General features: G+C 37.0%; 2 protein-coding genes across 3 annotated transcripts in view; one reads left to right on the plus strand and one right to left on the minus strand.

Moving 5' to 3' along the window:
- The window catches only part of stmA (Protein EFR3 homolog stmA), a 93,171-nt gene that overhangs the window by 60,724 nt on the left and 8,874 nt on the right, over positions 1 to 23,573 (minus strand). For both annotated transcript variants that reach the window (XM_087342881.1, XM_087342883.1), the window contains exon 2: positions 6,544 to 6,652. In XM_087342881.1, coding sequence (XP_087199007.1) covers positions 6,544 to 6,652 — 109 coding nt within the window. The remainder of the gene's footprint in view (positions 1 to 6,543; positions 6,653 to 23,573) is intronic.
- The window catches only part of LOC110830866 (bloated), a 51,941-nt gene that overhangs the window by 20,640 nt on the left and 7,728 nt on the right, over positions 1 to 23,573 (plus strand). The window contains exons 2-3 of the mRNA XM_022066216.2: positions 11,835 to 11,956; positions 12,748 to 16,268. Coding sequence (XP_021921908.2) covers positions 11,866 to 11,956; positions 12,748 to 16,268 — 3,612 coding nt within the window. The 5' untranslated portion in view covers positions 11,835 to 11,865. The remainder of the gene's footprint in view (positions 1 to 11,834; positions 11,957 to 12,747; positions 16,269 to 23,573) is intronic.

The raw sequence follows: 23,573 nt of genomic DNA on the forward strand, positions 1-23,573 counted from the left end.
ACGTTCTTGGTAGATGATCCAGAAGTGGTTTGCCATTGCCTTCTTCTGTGTGTGAATGGAGTAACTGTTGGGATGCCACGGAGAAACCCCCGGAGGAAATATATATATATATTTATTTGTTCAAAGTGAAGTGGAAACAGCTTCGATGTTCTTTCATTGTCTCGCTTCTTGTACAGACCTCATATTTTATATCTATTGTTATTAATTATTAAACTACCACCTTTTACTTTTACTTTAATACAATGCACTTGTTAGCACAAGCAACATGATCGAATAACCTGATGAAAATCTGTATTTATAATGTGAAATGAAAGGTATTTTTGAACGGTAAATTACATAGGCCTACAATGAGTTTAAAAAAAGGAATTAATATCTGATACGCTTTCTTGAGTCTGAAACAGCAAGTCACTGCAGACGTCCTTGACGTTAAACCACGCACCACTTGTTTATATATAACTTTTATTTATTTTTTTCCTATACATTATTACAAGCCACTTCCGTTACATTATCACATTTCTGCTTCGTTGCACGTGTGGTAACAGGTAAGTGAATTGGAACACTTCAGTCAAGTTTCGTGGACAGAAGTCACTGTGGTGGAGACAAGGAAACATTGGATCCCAAGGCAAATCATACACCCTCTAACCCTTGATTAACTCCGCAACGAGTGATTATAATTTGAAGAAACTTTGCTGACGCCGTAGTACTCAGGCCATTTGTTTTCGTTTGGGTACCAGGGAAAGCCAAAGACTTTGGAGAAGCTCAAATCATCTACTGAGCGATATCCTCCAAACTGTAGTAGTATCACATTTTGGGACGAGATTCCGTGAGGTCGTCGATGTTAAGGGCAAACACATTGAAGACATCGTAACATAAATGGCTTAAGATGCTTATCTGATTGAGATTTTTATGCTAGTCAACTGATGATACTCCGTAGTTTGTGACAGCGGTTAATTCGTTACAGACACATTGATTCCAAAAATATGTGAAAATAATAATAAGTTATACATTTTCTGAAATATATTTGGTATATTCGATATTTCAAGCGTCAGGTAACTTCAGGTGGTTGATTGGTTGCCATGTTTTTCCTTAAAATTTCAGACAACATAATATTGGTATGCGATAATAAATAATCAACAGTGGTAGGTATGGATATGCAAGAAACAAAGCATTTACTTGTGTCTGAAGACTGGAGATACTTGTATTTCAGATGCCTGAGTCATACAAGTGATTAATTAAACAACTGATGATCATCACGCCTTTGTTTATTCAACTGGTACACATGCTTAGTGTTGATCACAAAACTAAGTTGTGTAAATACGGCGATGTTTTCCATGTAGTTGGCTTCATATTTAATGGAAATTTTATGTAAGTTAAACGAACAAAACGAGTTTTCATTGCAGCTTAAAACTCTACCAAATTATAACAATTAAAGTAATTCCGTGTCTAATCTAGGATTTCAGAATCGTTTAGAAAGCCCAATGTTCCATGATCAGTCGCCCTGATGACGGAGGCAGAAAACATCCCAGAAGACAACCATCTTCAGGAATTATTTCAATTTTCTTCTTAGTTTTACCACCAACTTGGATTAACACCTAATCGAGAGCCGCGCTACCCAAGTGAAGAAATTTTGCTGGCAATGATTGCTTGTGAGACAGAGCCAGGCGCCAGTAATAACAGGCAGTTATAAATCTGAGACTTAATTAGAACCAGACACTACTCAGAACAGTTAAGGAATCGCTTAATAAACATTACGAAGTACGTAGCTAGAATACGTATCTATAAGTTAAAAGCATTTATGGTAATTTATGTAAAACTAGCTCCGTCGTAAGCACTCATTTAAAAGTGTATGGTATGTTCCAAGGGCACCAACATTAAATAGATCAGAGGCCAAGTGTCCTTCTTCCCGGACAGAAGTACAGAGGTTCGAATGGTGTTCCAAACACGTGCCCACGTGTGTCATCCAATTATGTCAAAAAACAGCCGTTCAGCCACCTACTTCATTTCTACAACTAATAGTTTCAGCCTGAAAATGAATTTCGAAATCGACTACCAAAAACCGGGGTTTCCGAAGCAACAAACACGGTTTCGAACATTTAATATATATTTATGTTGTTATTACTAAATGGTATTTCACAAAGATAACATTAATATTACAAGAACACTGTGTCAGACTTTGTCAATTGTCTGGGTGTATTTTGTAGGCACGACGTTTCGGGAGTCGGCTCTACTCCCGTCTTAACACCAGTGTTTTAGTGGTTAGCATACCAGCCTAGCATTCTAAAGATTCCGGGTTCGATCCCGAGCGTTCTCACTAATAATAAAAAAGTATCATAACACCCTATAGCCTGAAGACGGGAGTAAAGTTGACTCCCGAAACGTCGTGTATGTCAAATATACATCAGAAAATGGATAACTTCCAATACAGTGTTACTACAATGAATCAACCATTGTCAGAAATATTTAGAGTATTATTAATATTATTTAATATTGTCTCATGGACTAAACCAGGACTGTTTCGTGTCCTCTCTGAAAAGACTTCAAAATTTCCGTGACAGTCGATATTAATTTTCAAATTCATTAGCGAGATCCTTTCCGTAAAATTATAAAACATGACACGCAGAAGCCTCTGTATATTTATAATAGACGGTTATCTCGACCGCGATTTTTCGCAGTTTTCATCAGTCCCTCCAGGCAAATACTGAGAGAAAACGTAAAAGAGCTTGTTGAATTAAATGTTGCAGGACGCATGAAGATAATGGAGGATTGTCGAATGATCGAAACGCGTTTTTCTATCACAAGTGAATAAATGTTGACACAAGTGTAAAAGGTAGTTAGTTCTGTATCTTGTATGCCCTTAAAATAGGCTACGACCGCTTTTTTCCACTCCCTTTCAAATTCATCATGCACCATCACCCTATCATTCGTCATCATGTGCACCGACTAAAAACCTCTGCAACCGAATCCAAGATTCAATTAATCAGTCAGTCAACAATAAGCTGTACCTCCAGTAAACAATGAAAGATACAGAACCCCAAAGGATCTATCTGAAAACTTAAATGCCTTCCACATTGGAGCAGACTTTTCTGTTATTTTAAAGTAGCCTATAATCTCCACTATTATACTAAATCTTCCCACGCCTATTTTACCTAGGGCCTTTAATTGGACACGGTGTCGTTTGAAACCGCTACGGACACGCGTCTACTTCTTTGTCGTCATGGACGCAATGGCAGCATCCGTCAAGGTCTCTCAGGGCGCGGACCAAACCGACAAGTTCGCAAGAGTGCGTGGGCATCGCAGGCGTTCTTTCCTGAAGAGGTCTTGTGTTGGAATTGTGTTCTTTTACTGCATTATTCCTTGGATTGCATCGTAATTACTGTAAAATATCCGGTGAAACTCACTTCTGGAAAGATGTAATCACGGCTACGTTCCATTAAATGCTTTAATCTATAAAACTATAAATTAATAAATATGCAATGTAGTCATCCATGACTCTCCCCCAATACTGTCAAGAAGAATGAGATGGGCGGGGCATGTAGCGCGCGTGGATGGGACAAGAGGTGTGCTCCGGGTATTGGTTGGGAAGCCCGAGGGGAAGAGACCGCTGGGGAGACCTAGACGTAGATGGGAGGATAATCACAGGTGGGATCTATGGGAGATAGGAGTTGAAGGAGACTGGATTTTGTTGGCCCAGGACAGGGTCCGGTGGAGGGCTTCGGTTAATTCGGTGATGAAACTTCGGGTTTGGTAAGCCATCTAGTTAGTTAGTTAGTTAGTTAGTCATCCATTACTGTGCATAACTAAAGCATGCTCTATTCAGAATGTGTATCGGAATGGAGCGGAAATAAACACAGGCGAAGAACGAGAATGTTCACACGACACATAATTCGGTGACTCTAGTGTAACGTCATCAAGTTCGTAACTGGAAGCATACAAAGAAAAGTTTGATGTGCAATTTATGGGTTAATTTATGATGTCTCCATACAGAACTTCAAAAGTCCAACTCTATTTGTTTGTTACTTACTGCCATTGATTGAAAATCTTAATAAACTGTACCTCTTAAACGTCGGACAACCTCTAAGAGACAACGCAACGCAAAATCCAAGAAGGCTGTCATCTTGAGTTCAGTTGATTGTATCTTGTACTTACAAATATGGTTTGAACAACGCGTGAAGTCACCAGTTTCGACTCCATGGCCAAATATGTCCCGTTTTAGACATTGTTAAGAGCCAGCCATGGAGTTTGTGTTGTGCATTCGGAAACTTAACAGTCGGAACTCAAACTCGTCAAGTTAGTGAGAGGACATGCAAGCTCTCTCCAACTTCCTTCCAAATTCATTACTCAGTTACCCTGCTGTGTCTCATTTGACGCTGCATAACCTCTGCAGATCAGTGTCATTTAATAACCAGTAAACACATCCGTAATTCGTATTCAATCATCAGCAGTGTGTCTACAGTTTTGTTGATTCTATTCTTCGTCTAATATTATTCATATATTTAAAACAAAGATGAATTAATCACTTAGCATCCACGAAGGAAAATAGTAAAGGCATACAAAGTTTTAGTGGGACATCCTGGTATCAAAAGGCCCCGTTAATACAATCTCCTGGGAAAATTACATATTGCAGATTAAGAAAATTTTCTTTGTGGTACGGGATGTATTCATTAGGTCAGAAGGCAGTGTTTCCATTGACGAGTGACGAAAGATCAAGGTCTCAGGCATCCTGATAAACGGCTACCACATCCAACGCGCAAATTACCCATTCCTAGCAATAATGAAGATGGGAGTAGTAAGTTCCTCCGAAACGTTGGTAGACATCAAGGTGACTATACATAGCACAAATTCACAAGACTACAATTTACACTGAAGCCAAGATAAAAACTTCCAAGTCTTAACTCCACTACGTTCTCTGGGAAATGAAATATGCGGACTGGAAGACGAAAAACCTAATAAAGGAAAAGCTTTTTGCAACGGGTTAAACGGAGCAGTTGGACTTTCATCTACGTAAAGTTTGAGACAGAACCAACCTCCGAAATATCGTAGACTTTTTTTATCCAGACAACGACCTACAAAGGAAGTTCTCCCTCAAAAAATGATCTTTCACGGTGCGTTCAACCTCTGGCAGCCGGTCAAGAAATTCAATTTTTGAAACTTTCATGAGAACAAACGTTGTTATTTCAGCATCTGGGTGATGTAAAAACATCAAATGAAATCTGTGTCCGTGTGAATGTCGTCATCATAATTAACTAATTGCCTTTTCAGTCATGCACGGTAAACTGCAATTCAAATCACAAACAACACATTTATTCTTTAAAAGGCTGAACGCGTAATTTACCGCTTCTTCAACAACATCAGAGTAGAATAAACTAGCAAGAAACAGACCACAAACATCTTATCCGAATGTGGGCTCAATAAAGATACGTTTAAAAACCAACAAAAGTTTTAGGTTAGATAAAGGGGAAAACGACGTCACACTTTGACGCAACTCATTCTGCTCCAAACGGGAGCATGGGCCCTCCTGAGGTTTTCTAAGCACGTGCAAGACCGCCACGAAAACTGCTAACCGCGCCTTCAGCAGGTATTCTTAAGCGTTTGTATGAATAATGAATGTCACGAACATCTCCTTCCATTACCGAAGACAAAAGCGGAATGTTGTACTCCAATGGAGTATATATATTATCCAAATGCGTTCTTCCATTCTGCAAGCTCCGTTAGCACTGACGTTAAATTATTTCAGACACAAAAGCTGTTGCGAAGACAGTCACATTACAGGAATCGCACTACACAGAGTTGTAAATTATTTTTCTTCGCACTTATTGAAACAATCCCCACATCGATGTGGCCTATGTTTCATATTACGTTCTAATATTTTGTGCGATGGGTCGTTTTTGGTAAGTAAGGTTCGGGACATACTCCATAAGAAGGCTTAAAAATAGCTCAAACTATAGACTATTATCATGAAGTTTTTCTTCATATCTTCTTAAGAACCTATAGGAACATCCATATATCTGTTTAATCCTTCGGCAGAATTTTATGGAAAATGAAAGAGCATTATCGCAAGTAATTTTGATTCACGTTAATTCACTAACGAAAATTTACTTACGGGACAAATTCAACCTTTACGTAAGTCAAACCTAAAATCTCATGAGTCCTTTAACGAAAATGAAGAACTCGGCATAGCTACATCTTCTGTTTCATATTATATTAGTGTTGCCGTGTATGTTGAGTCAACAAGCCAGTCAGTTTTTCCTCTCAGTAGGATGCCCCGTATTTTAAAACCGGAAATCTGACAGCCTAAAAAGTCACGATTGAAAGTGACGTCACCGAGGTAAATAATAGAAAAACAATGCATCTTATGACAAAATATGATTCTGCTCGGAACCCTTTTGAACTGACTATCCCAGGTCTATCAGCAACAAGCATAATTCAGAGAGAGTAAATGACTACGTCATAATTGCTCTGACGAGTTGGGAGTGGTCAGTTTAACATACGAACGTAAGAGGATAAACACATCACATAAACTAACGAATAAAAATTCACAAATACCTCATTCTCTACTTCCGGAAGTCTTCTCGGGGAAATTTTTTCACGTAGTGCCAGATCTGCCGTCGACATTTCACATATGCACCAAATGTTTGTCCTTAGATGTTGATCCCTAACAAAGTAAAGAAACGCACAGAATTATATGATATTCGCTTAACACAGCCAAAGCTTACCCCCAACTAATTCCAAAGCCATCAATGAACAACAGCTAGTTACTAATCTGACCAAGAAATCAGCTTTCATGAATCTCAAAGTTTAAACGCCTTCTCCACATAATCCGTCAACTGAACTTCCTTCTTAGTCAGTTCAATGTAGTTCATATTTTCACGACCTATCCCTCTCAATCCATTTTAATATTATATAACTATCAATCTTCGTCTAGGTCTCCTGACGTTTTCTTAAAATAGAATGTGTGCATTCCTTGCTTTCCCATACGTGTTTGCATGTCTTGGTTGTCTCATCTTCGTCGTTATTAAATTTCTTTATATTACGCGAAGATTATAAATTATTAAGCAATAGATTACATATCTGTCTCAATTAGTTTCTTCTTTCCATACAAACGTTTTCCTCAGACATTCTCAAACTGTACTCTTACGAATTCATGAAAAAGCTCATCACACGCATAGATATAAGAGGTAAACTTACATCTAAATTATGAATGAGAAAACTAATGTTTAAGCAGTGGTAACTATGATGATTTACAAGTAAAACGAACGATTAAGCGAGTTTATGCAAAGAGTAACTGCCTTCTACACTATAAGCTTGGACCCCCCCCCCTACTTTTTCTAACTGCAACTTAAATCCATCGTCCACGACGTTGTAAAACACGAGGGTCACTTGTTTAAAATCAAGTAACTGCGAACATACATAATGACATAATATAAAATGCAAATGAACAATAATCAACTTTCCAAAAACAGTCAAAAATTACGTAATTGGTGGTTCGCCATGAGGTCAAAAGAGACATGCCGTTTCCTTGTTTTTAAAAGTTTTAAATGTGCCGGAACCCACGAAGGGTGTTGCCCTATCAGCTGTAGCGGTGAGGATCAACCGATGTGAAATCACAGCGATAATAATGTTTGCAGAACAGTTTCTTCCGTGTGGTTGGAACTATGCTCTTTTCTGCATGACGTGGGTGGTACTGGAATCCAGTCCAGCCCTAGCGTCACAGGCTTCTTCGATGTAGAACAGACTGTAGGCGTCTTAATGTACATTTCGCTCTTCTTAAGGTAGATGCGATATACAGGTCTCGTCACTTCCCAGTAATGCCTGCATGTTACGTCACAGCCTGGTGCTGGCAGCAAAAAGTATAGTCCGACTGACCAAGACAGGTGATATTTTATACTGCCCTAGTGACGTCGAAGGAGATGGATGATGGATATCTGGATGGATGTTTTTGTTGGGCGTTCGTATTGAGAGGAGTGCTTTGTGGATCCATCCTACCGCCATGTTTCATAACAAAAAGTTATTATAAATTAATTATATTTGCACAGATGAAATGAAACGTTGTTCAGTTAATTTTTCAAAACACCTCCCGAAATTAAATTTTAATATACCACTGGTTCTTTGGTTAACGACACTGGTCAGTAAGCCTATTTCATATTCCAGAAGTCCTTGGTCCAAATCTCAGTTTGTAGAATGGTCAAATTTACTAGTTTTTTTTTATACTTTTAATTGGTCCCTTCAGATTCATACTAGAATTTTACCTTAAAATATGCCACACACACTTTCTTCCATTTATTTTCATTTTAATATTGATTATGAACCAAGAAGTAAACAAAAAAAACTACAAAAACTCTTACAAACTGAGAAAAATATTAAAAATTGAAACTTGTGCAGATAATTTTGATCCACCCTATTCAGCTGTTAGGTTCCAGATCACCAAGTTCAAAACTTATCAAGACTTTTAATCCATTATGAACTAAGTAAAAGGAGCAATTTACTTTTCGTGGTTTAGCGTTCTGCTATGACGTACTGCAGAAAAATATCTCAGCTGTCAATAGCAACCTCAAATGAATTTTCAATAAAATAAGCACGTGTGTCATTCAGTAATGTTACATAATCATGTCTAGTGTGGGATTGTTATTCTACTAACAAAATTATGAGTAGTGGAAGGAAAGGAAGTTCATGACAAAGACAAGGCCTGAAAACACATTGGATGGCTCACTTAGACACATGCACACATAATTAGGATAGGAGTTCTGCTACATAATTTTGACTTACTGTTCTTGCCTCATTAGATAATTACAGGTAAAATAACTGTCAATGAACAAAAGAAGAAGGTTAACACAGTATTATGTTAATTTACCAAAAGTCATAATGACTGATGTTAAAACTCTATAAATAAACTGCTACTGTAAAACTGAAAAGCTGTAATGTTACACAACAGAAAACTATGATGAAAGACATAACTGAATACTCAATTTCCATCGTGTTAACATGCAAGAGCTACATAACCTCAAATACAAGAATTAATACATTTTTGTTTTGCATCTCAGTCTTTAGACTTGAGAGCATTTCATTCAGATTTCACTGTTTTATGCATCTTGTATTATAGTGTTTTATGACTATTAACAAGATACTAATCACAGACATTTCTCGTATATGGTAAAATTTCTTTCAATTCATACCACAACCATTAGACCACTTCTAAAGAACTCTAACCTCAAATTCCAGGTCAACACAGTGTCACAATTCTTTGAAGTACCTGATATCACGATGTCAATTAAACATTGAGATGAATGCAAACAGAGGCTGGTTCTCCCTGACATGTTACGTGTGTGATCTGAATAAAGTTTCAGGCATGAGAAACCCATGGCTATGTGGGCAAGGCAGGGCACTGTTTAACCACATGTTCTTGCCAAGTCAGATGCTTCCTAGTGCATTGTCTATCTGTCACAGAGCAAAATTGTTCACATAAAACTGGAGGGAGTCTCTTCATTGGCTGTTTCATCATAATGCAGATTTTGAGCATGTGAGCACAAATCTGACTCACAATTTAGAAGAACCTGCTTCAAATCATGGCCAAGGACCATCTATGTACCCAGGTTAAGGTTTTCCTCAGTCCCACCTACTCAATGGCCAGGATAGTACCTTGAAATATTCTGCAACCACTTCATAATGTTCTTACCATATTACATTTGATGTTACATAATTTAAGTAGATGATTCATATTCAGGTACAATTCTGTCATTTTATGGACACTTTTGAGTGCGCTCTTTTTCATTTGTACCTACCACTCCCATAAACTTCTCTCTCAGGCAGTGTATGGTCAGTTTGTTTAAAAATGCATTAGATACAAGTTGAGCTAAAAATATTTTATCCTCTCTATTTTAAGAAAATTAAAAGGCAAAATGTTGCATAGTCAAACAATAAAGCAGTGCAAAGTCAAAGTGTCCATAAAATGACAGAATTGTACCTGTAATGAATTTTTCATTCTAATACTCAGATTGCTTGAATGAGAAATAATTGTAAGTTATCTTGTTAACACAATGTAATATTACTGGAGTCACTCATCGTTATAAAGAATTCAGATTACAATCGGATGGTATTCAGCACACACATGAAAGATGTCGAACAAGTTATGTTCTGTGTTATCGTTAGAGGTGGTCTCTGGCCAGTGCAAAAGGGGAGGCAAACCAGCATGACAGTGTCATAAACCAAGAAAAGAATACACAATTCCCAAATTATTTTGACCTTGAGATTCAAGCCACAGAACTCCAGCATGCAAAGCAGACATGCAAACATAAGCAAGTGTGCAAAATGAGGTGGAAACCTTACTCTGATGACTACAAATTGACAAAGCAAAATGGTGACTGTACAATTTCTTGGCATGAGACTGAAGAACTAATTCACAAATAATATAGTTGACAACTGAAAGAAGCAAAAGGTTCAGTAAACAGCAAACAGACCAGATATGGAAGACAGATTCTGTCATAAGAATACATGCAAAAAAATTTCCACCTAAAATATTTGTAGACACACTCACTTCTAGCTAGAATGCATTATTATAAGACTCTCTGAGACAGTGAAGGAGAATGTTATAAGCAATTCCAGCCATGCAAATTAAATGTCAACTTTTACCTACATAGTAAGTAGTGTTTTATATCTAAGTATAAAGATGCTGAAACAGACATGAATACTATTTGACTTAATTGATTAAGAATGGGCTCAAGCAATGGACTGTGGTATTACATGTGTTGAACTTTTAGATTTTGTTAATTTATATTTACCTAAACTACTTGATATGACAAAGTGTTTGTGTTAAGTGAACCTAAGTTTATCATACACAGCAGTCTGTAGCTCTGTCTGTTATGTTCCATGAACAGTGCACATTTGCATTGCCTTCTAACAAGTATCCCAGACCCTTTTTTCTTTATTACTGAGTCAGACTTGACAATCCAGTTTCTGGTTTCTGCTGCCTACCTAACATCCTACACAAATATGGTCCAGTCATATATTTTGTAAGAAAGGTTTTTATTTCTGTTTTCATTTAACTTCTTCATTTTTTATCAGACTTTAATTCTTTCATTTTTTGTCTATACACATGGTTGAAGGATACAGGTTTCAAGCCACACAGTTCTAGCTTACTTAAGTCTGTCAGATCTTTGCTCTCACCTTGTAAGGCTGTTAGCTGAAGCAGGCTAAACTGTAACATCATATACATAGCAGTCTGCCCTTCAAATCATTAGTGGCACATGTTATAAATATTCTCAAGTCTTAGGAGTTCCTCAATGAAATTTTGTTGGGCAGGTTTCATATCTTAGGATTTTCACTCATAATTTCGATTCAAAATAAAGAAGTGCTGATTAAGGATCTGTATTTAGGCTCAAAACTCCTCACTTCAAATATATTAAAAGAATAACACAATGGACAGACACGCACAACTTCCCTACTGAGTGTTCATGTTATGTGCATAATAAAAAAAATTAAGAATGGAAGTATGGTAATAATAGAGAATATTACATGTTCAAAATATTCACAAATACCAAAATATTGCCCCTCTATAAACTGCCACCTCTGCATTCCATTTATGAAATTCAATATTATGTAATTTAAAATGGAATACCTTCGTAAAATTCCACCCCTGCTAGCCACCATCCACCAACATTTTCAGCAATACAAATGTGCCATTAAGCATTAAGTCAAGTATGATGAAGCATCATGCCATTTTGTACTTTAACAGTAAGAGGTGGACTTCATTTAAATGTGCCTGCATCATCCTTCATAAATTCTGGACAACAATTGTAAATTAAACAAGAAATAAATATGTCATGTTTGCTCTGTGTGTGCAGGATACATGGTGGTGACATGGTGTGAGGTGGAATGCCGGATGTGAGCCGCTCTGACTCTCAGCGCTCGGACTCATCACGGCCTCGGGTCTCATTTAATCGAGACGTTCATGTCAAGCGAATAAGTAAGTCAAGAACCAATTATATAAGCATGTACTAATATTAAAACTGAATACAATATTAGATTGAATACTTTGTATTCTGAATTATGAACTCAGAAAGGGTAACACCAGTATTTTATTTTTATTTTTATTGTGCGGGGGGGGGGGGGAGAGGGGGCACAGAATTTTAAGAGATGAAGGGAGAATGAACTTATATATATAGTTAAGTAAGAGACTAAATAACTAAGTTGAAGAAAATTAACAGATTCCTAAATCTTTTTATATCTTAATTGCATCATGCTTGTGTTCCTCAATACAATACTTTTATTTTCCATCGTTACACAAGCTTGTTGTTAAAAATCATATAAAATTTCACATAAAATTGTTACATTTTAAAATTGACGACATGTTTCGATATACAATTCTATCATCGTCAGGTCTATCAAAATTAAAATTAAAATCTGGTGTATCTGTTGCTCTGCTTATATTGCTTGTTTTTATCCGTTTTTATTACATCTCAGGCTTCTTCCATTTAATTTTGGAGACGCGCCTGGGTGCCTATATCGGGTTGTGTGTGAGGTGCGTGTCCGTTGTTATTGAATGTAACAATTTTATGTGAAATTTTATATGATTTTTAACAACAAGCTTGTGTAACGACGGAAAATAAAAGTATTGTCCTAAATCTTATCTTTTACTTCTCATGCTTTAAGAGTTTGATACAAAATATGAAATTGTAATCAGAAATAATGGTAACCCGGTTACTTTTAGAATAAAATGTGACTGCAAAATTTTGTCAATAGGTTTTGTCTCTCTAGGTAATCCTGGTGCTCCGAGGGTTATTGGAGCCCTTACTGGAGATGGGGAGGGTCATTTGGTGCCCTTGGCAGTGCGCCGTGAACGTCCTACTCGTCTTTCAAGACGAGAGCTAGCAAAGGAAGCCAAACGTGTTCTGGCACAAGCTGACAGTGTTGTATGCTCTAGCCAATCACTTTTAGATGAAACACAGAAGGAAAGTAAAAACACAGTGAATTCAAATAGGAAATTTAGCACACTTCCTCCTCTTAGAAGAAAAGGCAAGAAATCTTATCATACCAAAAGTAATCACAGCTTGGGAGAAGAATCGCCTACATCATCTCTAGACAGAAACAGTATAAAACACAAGAAAAGTAACAAAAGATCACACAACACTGATGCCCAAAGTTTAGATAAAGAATCACCACTATCATCATTAGATAGAAAATCAACAAAGAGAAGTGGGGGAAGGAATATTGTAGCATCTGTCTTCTCATCACTTGATCGCTCTGTGCCCAAGAAAAATAAACATGCATTAGCAGACCAACAAACAAGTCATTTTAAGAACAGTAGAAATAATTCTTCGAGTCTGAATGATCTGGACCATTCCTCAATATCCCCTGAAAGAACCAAGAAGCAGAAGATAGGGTTGAAAAGAAGTGTAAGTGATGCTAGCACTAGAAAATCTGCAAAGAATAGTTTTAAGGACAAACAGTCAGGTGTGTTTTTGTCACTAGATCGTCTCACAAGGCGAAATAAGAACAAAAATAAAAGCCTTGTGATACACAGTGATTATTCTGACAGATCTCCAGCTCGACCTAGGAAGATAATTTTGAAGAAAAGTCACAGTGATTCAGAATCAACATCACAGACTGCTGTGCAGGAGCAGAATCACCACCTGCATGGTGAGGGGCAGAAGAAAAAACAGCTCTCTCCAATCATTGAGATTCTCCCACGTGAAGATTACTTCCATGAAAAGAACAGCACTCAGCCCCTTCAAGATCCCGATAAAACCTATACCAGTGACAGCGAAGGTACAATGCTCCACAGCAGCCAATTGCCTACACAGAAGCCTACTCTGACAAGAGGTCAGACAGTAGATGCTATGGTGAAACGTCTCAGTCAAGATTTCAACAGAACCCGTGGCCCTCCACGTGTTGTAAATTCTGCTCCAGGTTTAATCACACCTGAATACCGCCAACACAACAATAACCTGCCTTTCTCATATACAAAGCCTACAGCACACCAATATGGGTCCAGTACGCCCACAATGGAGCCCACACGAAACAGCCCACTCAGTGGTGGACCAGCAGCTGAAGCAAGGGCACCCACTGGAGTCGATGGACAAGTGATCTACGCAGAGGTTGTAGTCAGTGGAGGAAGTAATGGTGGAGCAGTCAGCAAACAGACAGTGCACACTAAGGTTCTCCCTTTAACACAGTCACAACCAGAAGAAGCCATCCATCCAAAAGTTCACGCACAACAGGTAGAGACAACCAAGGCCTATCCTTCAGAGGCACACTCAAAGGAGTCATTACATCCTTTCCATCAACAGCACAAGGTAACAGTGAAAGTCACAGATCAAGGATCAGACGAAGACGAGGGACTCGGTCTCAGCATGGAGCACAATGGTTACAGACAGAACTTAAAGGACTACATCAATGAGGGGGACAATTATGGTAGAAAAGGTGTGATGGACAGTTATGGTGGTGGGAACAGTTACATATCAAAGGGAAATTTTGTGGAAAGAAGGACAAGAAATGGTGAAGAAGAGAGAAGCTCCCTACAAAACTCTTCAAGACAAGAAATTATAACAAATTACAGTGGCAATAATGCAAGGAAGGAATATACTGTACATGAATCTAGATATGAAAATGAAAATTACACCACTGACTCTTCTGCAAGAGGAAGAGCTGATGGAATGGATTCCAGAAGGAGAGATTTTATAACTTCAGAGAGCTACAGTGGAGGGATGTATAATGATGGTTTTCACTGCCATCGCAATGGGGAAGGAAAGGATGATGTAAGACAAAATCTCTTGGGTGATTTTTCACAAAAGGAAAACTATAAGTCAGAATTCCATTCTGATGCTAGGATAATTCCTCCAGATGAAATTGACAGGCATGGACATTATGGTAGGGACAGAAGAGAGCTCTTGCCTCATAGTACAGACAGTAATGATCTCAGTTCCAGACGAGACAGGCTTGAATCCAGAATTGAAAGCCAAAGAAAGGATCGTTTCACAAGCAACAAATATTCTGACATAGGCGCTTACAAAGGAGGTCTTCTGGATGCAAGAAATGAAATTAATCAAAAATTTGCAACAGATATTACTTACAGCAACCGCCGTGATTTTCTTAACTCACAGCTCGACTATGACAGAAATCCAATAATGCAGGAAGAAATAAGACATGAAAGTGACAAAAATTATGGCTTAAAATGCAATCGATATTTTGAACCTTCTATTACTGCAACAGAAGTTGACAGTCATGGTAAGAAAGATCTATTTGCAGACTCTGGCATTGAAGTTGACTATCGTACCAAAGACTCTTCTACAAACAACAGAAAATATAATAAACCACCAATCCATGATACTGAAGTGTCAGTAAACAACTATCACACACAAAATGTAACCAGAGTTAAGCTTCGTAATCACACCAGTGATGACGACATAGAAATGGATGAAAACATTCCCCATCACAACAGCCCTAACCATTATAGTGACATAAATGAACATCATAAAACAAAAACAAATAATACATTTACTTCCACCAGACTTGTTCAAGAACAGAAGCATAATGAAGCCATTCCATCATCTACTGTACTCATTCGCCACTGGGTACCATCAAATAAGGAAGACTTCAGTAATTCAAGGGACAAGCATACACACGTTTTAAAAACAAAACCTGAAATAACCCAGCAGCCTCTGCTGTCAGATGATGAATATGAAGAATATAAAAAGTCTAAAAGGGATGAATATAGAAAAGATCCTGCAGAAGAATACAAGAAAAATGATGACAAAGCAAAGGGGAATTATGAAAACGAACATAAAAATGGAGACAAGAAAGTAACAAAAAAGAAACAGAGTTCAACAATGGATAAGATGAGACAGTTGTTTACACGGAGCGAAAAGTCAACAAAAAAGAACAAGAGAAAAGTGGAAAAAGTGAAAGTAACTGAAGAAGAGCAAGATGAGGAAGATATCCTGACTTCTCGATATACAGAGTACAGGGGGAGTGATATTGATCTACATCAAGAAAGTCCCAGAACTCCCCACAGAGAAAAAAACTATCTTAGGTATAGCAATATGGAGCTTGAACGACAAGAAACACCAAGATCAGCACACAAAACCTGGAAACCTTCAGAACCCAGAAGTCCTAAGGACAGGGGATATATGGATCAAGACACAGCCTACCAGTCATCTTACAGAGGAAGAGATCACCACACCATGGCAAGCAACACAGATTTGGATGAAGGTACTCCAAGACCATCTTACCAAGAACGAAACAGGGGAGGACAACCTGCTGGTGTGGAGGAAGAGAAGGTAAGTATTTCACTTTTTCCTGGGTGTCTTTGGAAATGGTATTATATTACTGCCTTCTTTGTTTCAGACTTTATCCATCAGCTGTTTTGTTAAGTCTTAAGAGAACAGATCAAAAACAAAGAACGTAATAAGTATTTCAGGTTTTACATAATCATGCATGTTCATATTAAAGACAGATGAGCAGTTGATCAGTTCATCAAAACTCTCCCTTTTATGGAATCTGAAGGTTCACAACTGTCCATCAACAAAGCCTGCCACTGGACCCTGTCTTGACCCAATTCAATACAGTTTACCCCTTTACAATATATTTTTCTATGATCCATTTCAGTATTGTTCTCCCATCTACTCTTAGGATTCCATAGTACATTTCTTCTGCCCCACACATGCTATATTTTCTACCCATTACACATTTTGATTTTCTAACTACATTAGAAGATAAGTACAAATTGTGCAACTTCTCATTAAACAAATCTCTACCTTTCTTCCTCTCTCATAGGTCCAAATATTCTCCTCAGTCAGATGTTCTCAGACATCCCCAGTGTGTTCTTCCCCTACAGCAAGACCTAGTTCCACTCTTATACAAAATGAAAGATAAAATCATAGTTTTATACACCCGTATTAATCTTCAGATTTCTGTAAAGTAGTTGGGAAGATAAAGGATTCTGTTAAATGTGGTAACTTTTGAATTGTCCACATTTCTTATGAGATAAAATTTAAACTACTAAATACAGTCTCAGTAGGGGTATGAAGTTGGAAGAACTGGAAAATATTGGCATAAACCACTATTTCTGGATAATTTAAATATAACTGAAGTCTGTTTGAATCCTAACTGTAGGAACTGTGTACAAAATTAAGGAGCTGTCTAGGCTAGGTCCTAAATATATAGGGAATGATATGCTAGAAGATACAAACATTATAGAAGTAGATGTAATAATGAAGACATAAGCATCTGTAGCTCAGTCAGTGAAGTGTCTGATTAAAGACTGGATAACTGGGGCTCAATATTCAGCAGGGTCAAAGGATTCATATTCTAGCCTCTGCATTCAGACCAGTTTTGGGTGCCAGGGGTCACTTCCCCAGGGGTAAAGAGTGGCTAAGGCATTAACCACTCACTCATATATAGTGCCAAGGTCAAAAATGAGTAAGAGCTATACCTCCTTTGCTCCTCCAAGCAGGACAGATTTATTTTTAATGATAATGAGAGGCAGAACATGCTTGCTAGAACATCAGTCATGTCTTCATTTGCTTTCTACTCCAATGTGTAAAATGCATCTGTATCTCTGTATCAAATACAAACCAGCGTCACGAGTTTTAACTTAAATCGAGGAGTAGATATTTGCCCATGTTTCTCTGTGTTGTCCAGTAGACTGTTCCACATAAAAGGAATTCTATCACTTGTACAAAGTAACAATTATAGCAGGTCCAAGCACAACACTAATGAAGAAGAGTTTCATGTTGATAATAATGATAATATAACAATTGATACCTTGAGCTGTATTCTTGTCTATCAAGAGAAAGTATGTGCAAAATTCATTATGACATAAATTATACTCAAAACATGTCTTATTCCTTCGTATAATTATTTTAACTATAGTATGATTTATTTAATGGATGATCTAGAAACAACAATTCAAAGTTCTGGATAAAAACACTGTTATCAGAAGTACTTATGTCATTTTTGTTGTAAGGAGAGGAAAACTACTGTTCTCGCATAGATACAATTAGGTCATGGTTAGCTGACAATGCAAAAAGTTCAGTGAAAAAGAAAATCTGCTCCTTTATTTTGTTTTAAATTTAATCATATCACTGTATTGAGGTTATGCCACTGATTAAAAATTGAATTTATGCTGATGTGAAACAAATCAGAATGTAATTAGAATATATATACACACACACCTTAAATACTGCAGAAGATGTGTTGTCTACATAACATATATTACCAGTCATCAATCAAAACTGACTGATAAACTCCAAATATTAATTACTAAGATGAAAATCATGGTAAAGTGAATTTGCTATATGAAAACTCATATATGAAGTAATAAAACAGAGATGCATTGAGTCACAGTAGATGCCTGCAGGAATGAAAATGGCTGTCTTCTGGGTTGTTGTAATCCATAGTCTGGTAGAAGTTTATCAACATTTCAGAGGGTCATGCTGCCTCCATCATCAGAGTTAAGATAATGATGATGGAGGCAGCAAGCACCTCTGAAACATCAATAAATATCCACAAGACTACATGGCACAACAACCCAGAAGACAGACATCTTCATATTCACCACCATCAGAACCTGAAACCTTGCCTTCTATTGTGTTGCACCTGTGCTTAAGCACTATAGCATGAAGGTGTCAAGGGTATGTGGATGTAGAGAGCCATACATTCTACACTTTGGTACAAGGAGGAGGTGAGAGATAAGTTTACACTCTGGCCACCCTATCTCTGGAGAAAGGGTCCTTGGAACCAATTCAATATAAGGTTGAATTAGCCTCAAAGCTGGTCTGAATGTGGTGAAGAGAAAAATTCCCACCATTGCCAGGAATCAAAGTCCAGTAATCCTGTCTGTAGCCAGTCAGTTTTATGGCTGGCTACTCTTGCTTATCTAATATCTTTAAGTAGAAATGGAGAATATATAAAAACAACATTTCACCGAGAATAATGGTGTCTATAATGCCTTCATCATTAGTGAACAAAAATATGTCAATCAGCTATATGTTAGCCGGTATTTACTTGATTCAAAGAACATATACATCAGTGCAACCAGCCAAGCGATTAGAACTCCTGCTTCCTATCCAGATCCCGGGTTTAAATACAGGCCTGCAACCTATGCTGACTGAAGATTTTTGGCAGTTTTCTCAGTCCTTCCAGTCAAATTCTGGAATAGTATATTAAATCACTTCCTATGATACACTTTCCAAGCCATTAATCATGTTATCATTTGACACTATACATTGTGAGCCAGTGACAGCATTGTTAAAAAAATAATAAACAAATAAATAACTTGAAAAACATACATGATAAATAACATAGCTCATTAACACAGAAGACATGCTACATAGTTCTCATATGTAGTATGCAATGCCTTGAAATATATCCAGCAATAAATTTTGTTCTGTAACTGGGATAATTATGTCAAGAAATGATAATATAAAGTGACAGCAACAACAATAATGATGATGACAGATGCTTTCTGGCATGATGTCATATAATTTGTGATGTGCAGGTTAGAGACACTTGAATTTAAGGCTACAGACTAGAACAAAGAATTAGCAACTGAGCAACTGCTTTCATGTCCTCTCCTTGCAAAGTATCACCTACACAAGCTCATGTCTTTGCTTATATATAAAGGCACTGTCATGAGAGACAGCTGTGTAAGTCATAATTCCTTAAACCCATTACAAAACATAAACCACATTGTGCATGGATGAGATTTCACCTTGACTCACATCACCCAGTGTCATGCAGATCTTTAACTCTCTACACTTTAATGAGTCACGCCATTTATGGAAATAAAACCACAATGACAAATGGTGATGTCACTAAGAAGACAACTTACATACCAACAGCCAGAAGTAAATGCATGAAGTTTATTTTAACACCTGTCTAAACACATTAGTCACATAATGTATCAATTTGTTTCCATTCCCACTTCCAAGTATAAACACAATATTCTGTCTATTTTATTTTCCTTCTATACAGTTAATAGTATTTATTTTGAAATACCTACGATTCAGTGAGGATAGAAATAATGCATGCATTTTAATTGATTTCATAATACTCAAGAAACTGCCAAGGTAATTACAATGTGGCAAAGTTTACATAAGCTATATTCCCATTGCTTCTCAGTTCTGCTCTAGAATATTATGCCCTCTGTAAAGTCCAACAGAAATGGGAGTGTGGTGATATTAATTTATTGAGAGAAAATATACATAAAATAACAAAGAATGCATAAACTCTCTACTAGGCTAGTAAATAAATTGAAATAGAAGTAAATACAGATAAAACTAAATATATGAGTATGACAAAAACAAAATAAAGGGCAAATACATATGCAAAAAATCATTTGCAAATATTTAAAGTTCAAAATACTGAAAACAATAATGTAATATCAATCAATAATGTATGCGATTCATTTTCAGGAGATGCTAGGTTCAAATCCCAGAATGGGACCCATTACCTTGACTGGGGTTTTAAACATAAAAAGACTGATTCTTCCTACATCTTTCCTTAATCATCCTACAAGAACTTTCAAAACAAGCTGCCATAACCTGACTTGCATTCAGGGGTACCCAATTTAAATTCAAATTCTAATTACCATAAGAATTTCAAACTTTACCAGGGAAAAAAAATCCGTGACCACTTTCTCCCCACAATTTGCAATTTGTCATACATAATCTTCCTTTCTCATCTCACTTGATACTGAGTAACGTCTATACTTCATAAAATTCCATTACATTAAATATTCACAAACCTATTACACCTCATTCAATACTGAACAGCCTCATCAGTAGTGTCATACAATAACAAAATAACCAACTAGCACATTCAAAAGTGTAGTATGAAAAGTTATACTTCACTTTTGCTGTCAGCTCTACAATTAAATTTGAACTTTCACTGCCTTGGATGGCTGTGAGTGAGTGTCCTGACCCACATTCCTCTCATTGCATCCATATATGGAGCTTCTAGAGCTAGCTATCGGCTTACTATGCCATCAACAACCTGTATGGTATCTTTCTCTCAGCATGACTTAACAAATAAAAGGATGATATTACAGTGCACTAATGCTTCCATGTGCATCAATAAGAGCCCATTTCTGCACATAATGAGACTTTTAAATTTGTACTGTGCCTCTTCTGTTAGTAATAAAAGAATCACTAATCTTAATAACATTATGTTTCATTCATGAAGGTCAAGACTATTTCACTGGCATCATATGCATTACATAAAGCTAAAACATTTCCTATAAGCATTCACTGTGTGTGCCATTCTTTTTAAGAAAATCCCATCAAGGAATTATTATTTCTACATACAAAATTATGAATAATTCATTGTCTAAACTGAAGACTTCATAAATTTTAAGCCAAGCTGAATAAATTCTACATCCATGTAATCAGAATTTGTTCTTATCAGTTTATGTTTAGTTTACACAGTGTCCCAAAAATTTCTAGACTGGTTTAGAAAACACAGTTATCTTCAAGTAATTTAATTTTTTATTGCATATTATTCTAAATACATTCCATCTGCAGCAATATACTTACGTATTACAACAATCATAAAACTTTTCAAAGCATTGCTGAAAGTCCTTAGGCATAGCCTCCAGGAAGTTGGTAGCAGCTTTTTGAATGTCTTCAATGTCATCAAAACGTGTGCCTTTCATTTCCAGTTTTAGTTTAGGGAACAAAAAATAGTCACAAGGTGACACATCAGGCGAGTAAGGGAGGCGATTAAGAACCACAACACCTTTGGATGCCAAAAACTTGTGAATGACAACGGCTTTCTGAGCTGGGGCATTGTCATGCAAGAGTAACCAACAGCCTTGTTCTTGATACTGTGAGCAAACTCTTGCCATTAAATGCTTCAAAACTTCCAGGTAATAGTTTCCACTGACAGTTGTGTCCTTAGGAACAAACTCAACATATAGAGTCAGCCTTTCATAGGTAATTAAATCAGTCCAGAAAATTTTGGGACACAGAGTATTTCAGGATGATTTTAGAAAAGTTACCAAACAAAAATTAAATTTTAATACTGGGACTTGTAAATCAATGACAATGCTGGCATCTACACTGCCACTTTTTCCTCCTAACATTTGGACAAAAAAAAAATTCAAGCAATTTCAACATTAGACACTTCAGGAGAAAGAACACTTAATACTTACATCTGCTCCTTCAGTAGGTAAACGCTGAATATAATGACTGTGACACTGCTTTAAATATAATTAAGTGTAACTATTACTGGAAATTATCAAAATATATCTGTAGCACAAGCTCAAACAGATCAAATAATACTCAGTGCATGGCTCCAGAGATAGGAGCATGAGGAAAGAAATATGAGCCATAAATGAAGAAATGCTATGTCATTATAACATATTAAATTCACTGCCCTAAGAAACATGTCTACCATAAGTAGTCATCAGCACAACAGAACTTCTATTTATCCAGGTGCCTTGACTTTTCCATCACTGACCTGGATAATCCACACAACCAAGTTGACTATTAACCCAGAAATCATTAAACACATGTACGGTGCCTATATTAAAGTAAATTTTTCTCCTTGATGTCCTAATTTGGAAGTACACTGTTCATCCTACTGCCCAGGTGATTAGACCATGGACAAATACATATATTTATTCCATCTCTTTACTCCTTTAATGTATATCATGTCAGTGCAGATACAAGAAGCAATATGTTCTAGCCAGGAGGAGTACCTAATCCTGGTGAGATTATGAAAGTCTTAAGCTTTTCTTTGTTCTCTAAACAAACTTCATGGTAACCATATGAGTAAAGGGAAAATCAAACAGTTCTTTAACACAATACAGAACATCACTAACAGGATGCCTCGGGATTAAACAAAGCAGATTTGCTCAAGCGGTGAAATGGGCGAATTATATTTTGAAGAGTAATCTTCTCATCTCATTCAGTCAAGTAAATGATGAACCAACCATCCTTGGCATTAATACAACTCTATCACGAATACTTCAATAAATACTATTCATACACAACAAACAAATAAACAAAGCAATCAGTCAAACATACAGTGAACCAATAAAACAAATAAACACCTCACTTTGAAGACATAAAAGGGATATGGAACTAAAGTTCCATGCATTTTTAACCTCAGCACTAGATGGAACTAAGTGTTCAGCTACATAATCCAGCCACATTATGTCCAAGGAAAGAGCCACAGTACCCACACGGGACAGAGGGCTGAGTCATCCCCAGAGATGAGATATAACAACTGTGAATGATTTAGAAGAGATGTGGGGAAAAGGCCAGGTGCCTACTTTGAAGCTATATTCCAGAATACATCTTAAGAATGTGAAGAGAAACACAAAATAACAGTAATCAGAATCACTGATTTTTGAAAGGATTTCAGGTTCTAACAATAACAAATATGAAGATGGCCGTCTTCCAGGACATTGCGCTACACAGTCTGGTAGATACTGACTGACATTTCAGAGGTGCTTACTGACTCCATTATCAGGGGAGTTGCCCTGACTACATGATGCAGCATCCTAGAAGACAGCCATCTTCATAGCTAATTCTAGGCTGGGATCTGAACTAGGTACCGCCCCAATGCAAAGTAGCTTC

The sequence above is a fragment of the Zootermopsis nevadensis genome, unplaced genomic scaffold (assembly GCF_977971745.1).
Source record: "Zootermopsis nevadensis isolate Lab colony 2312 unplaced genomic scaffold, Znev_1.0 Znev_ptg000004l, whole genome shotgun sequence".
NCBI classification, from domain to species: Eukaryota; Metazoa; Arthropoda; class Insecta; order Blattodea; family Termopsidae; genus Zootermopsis; species Zootermopsis nevadensis.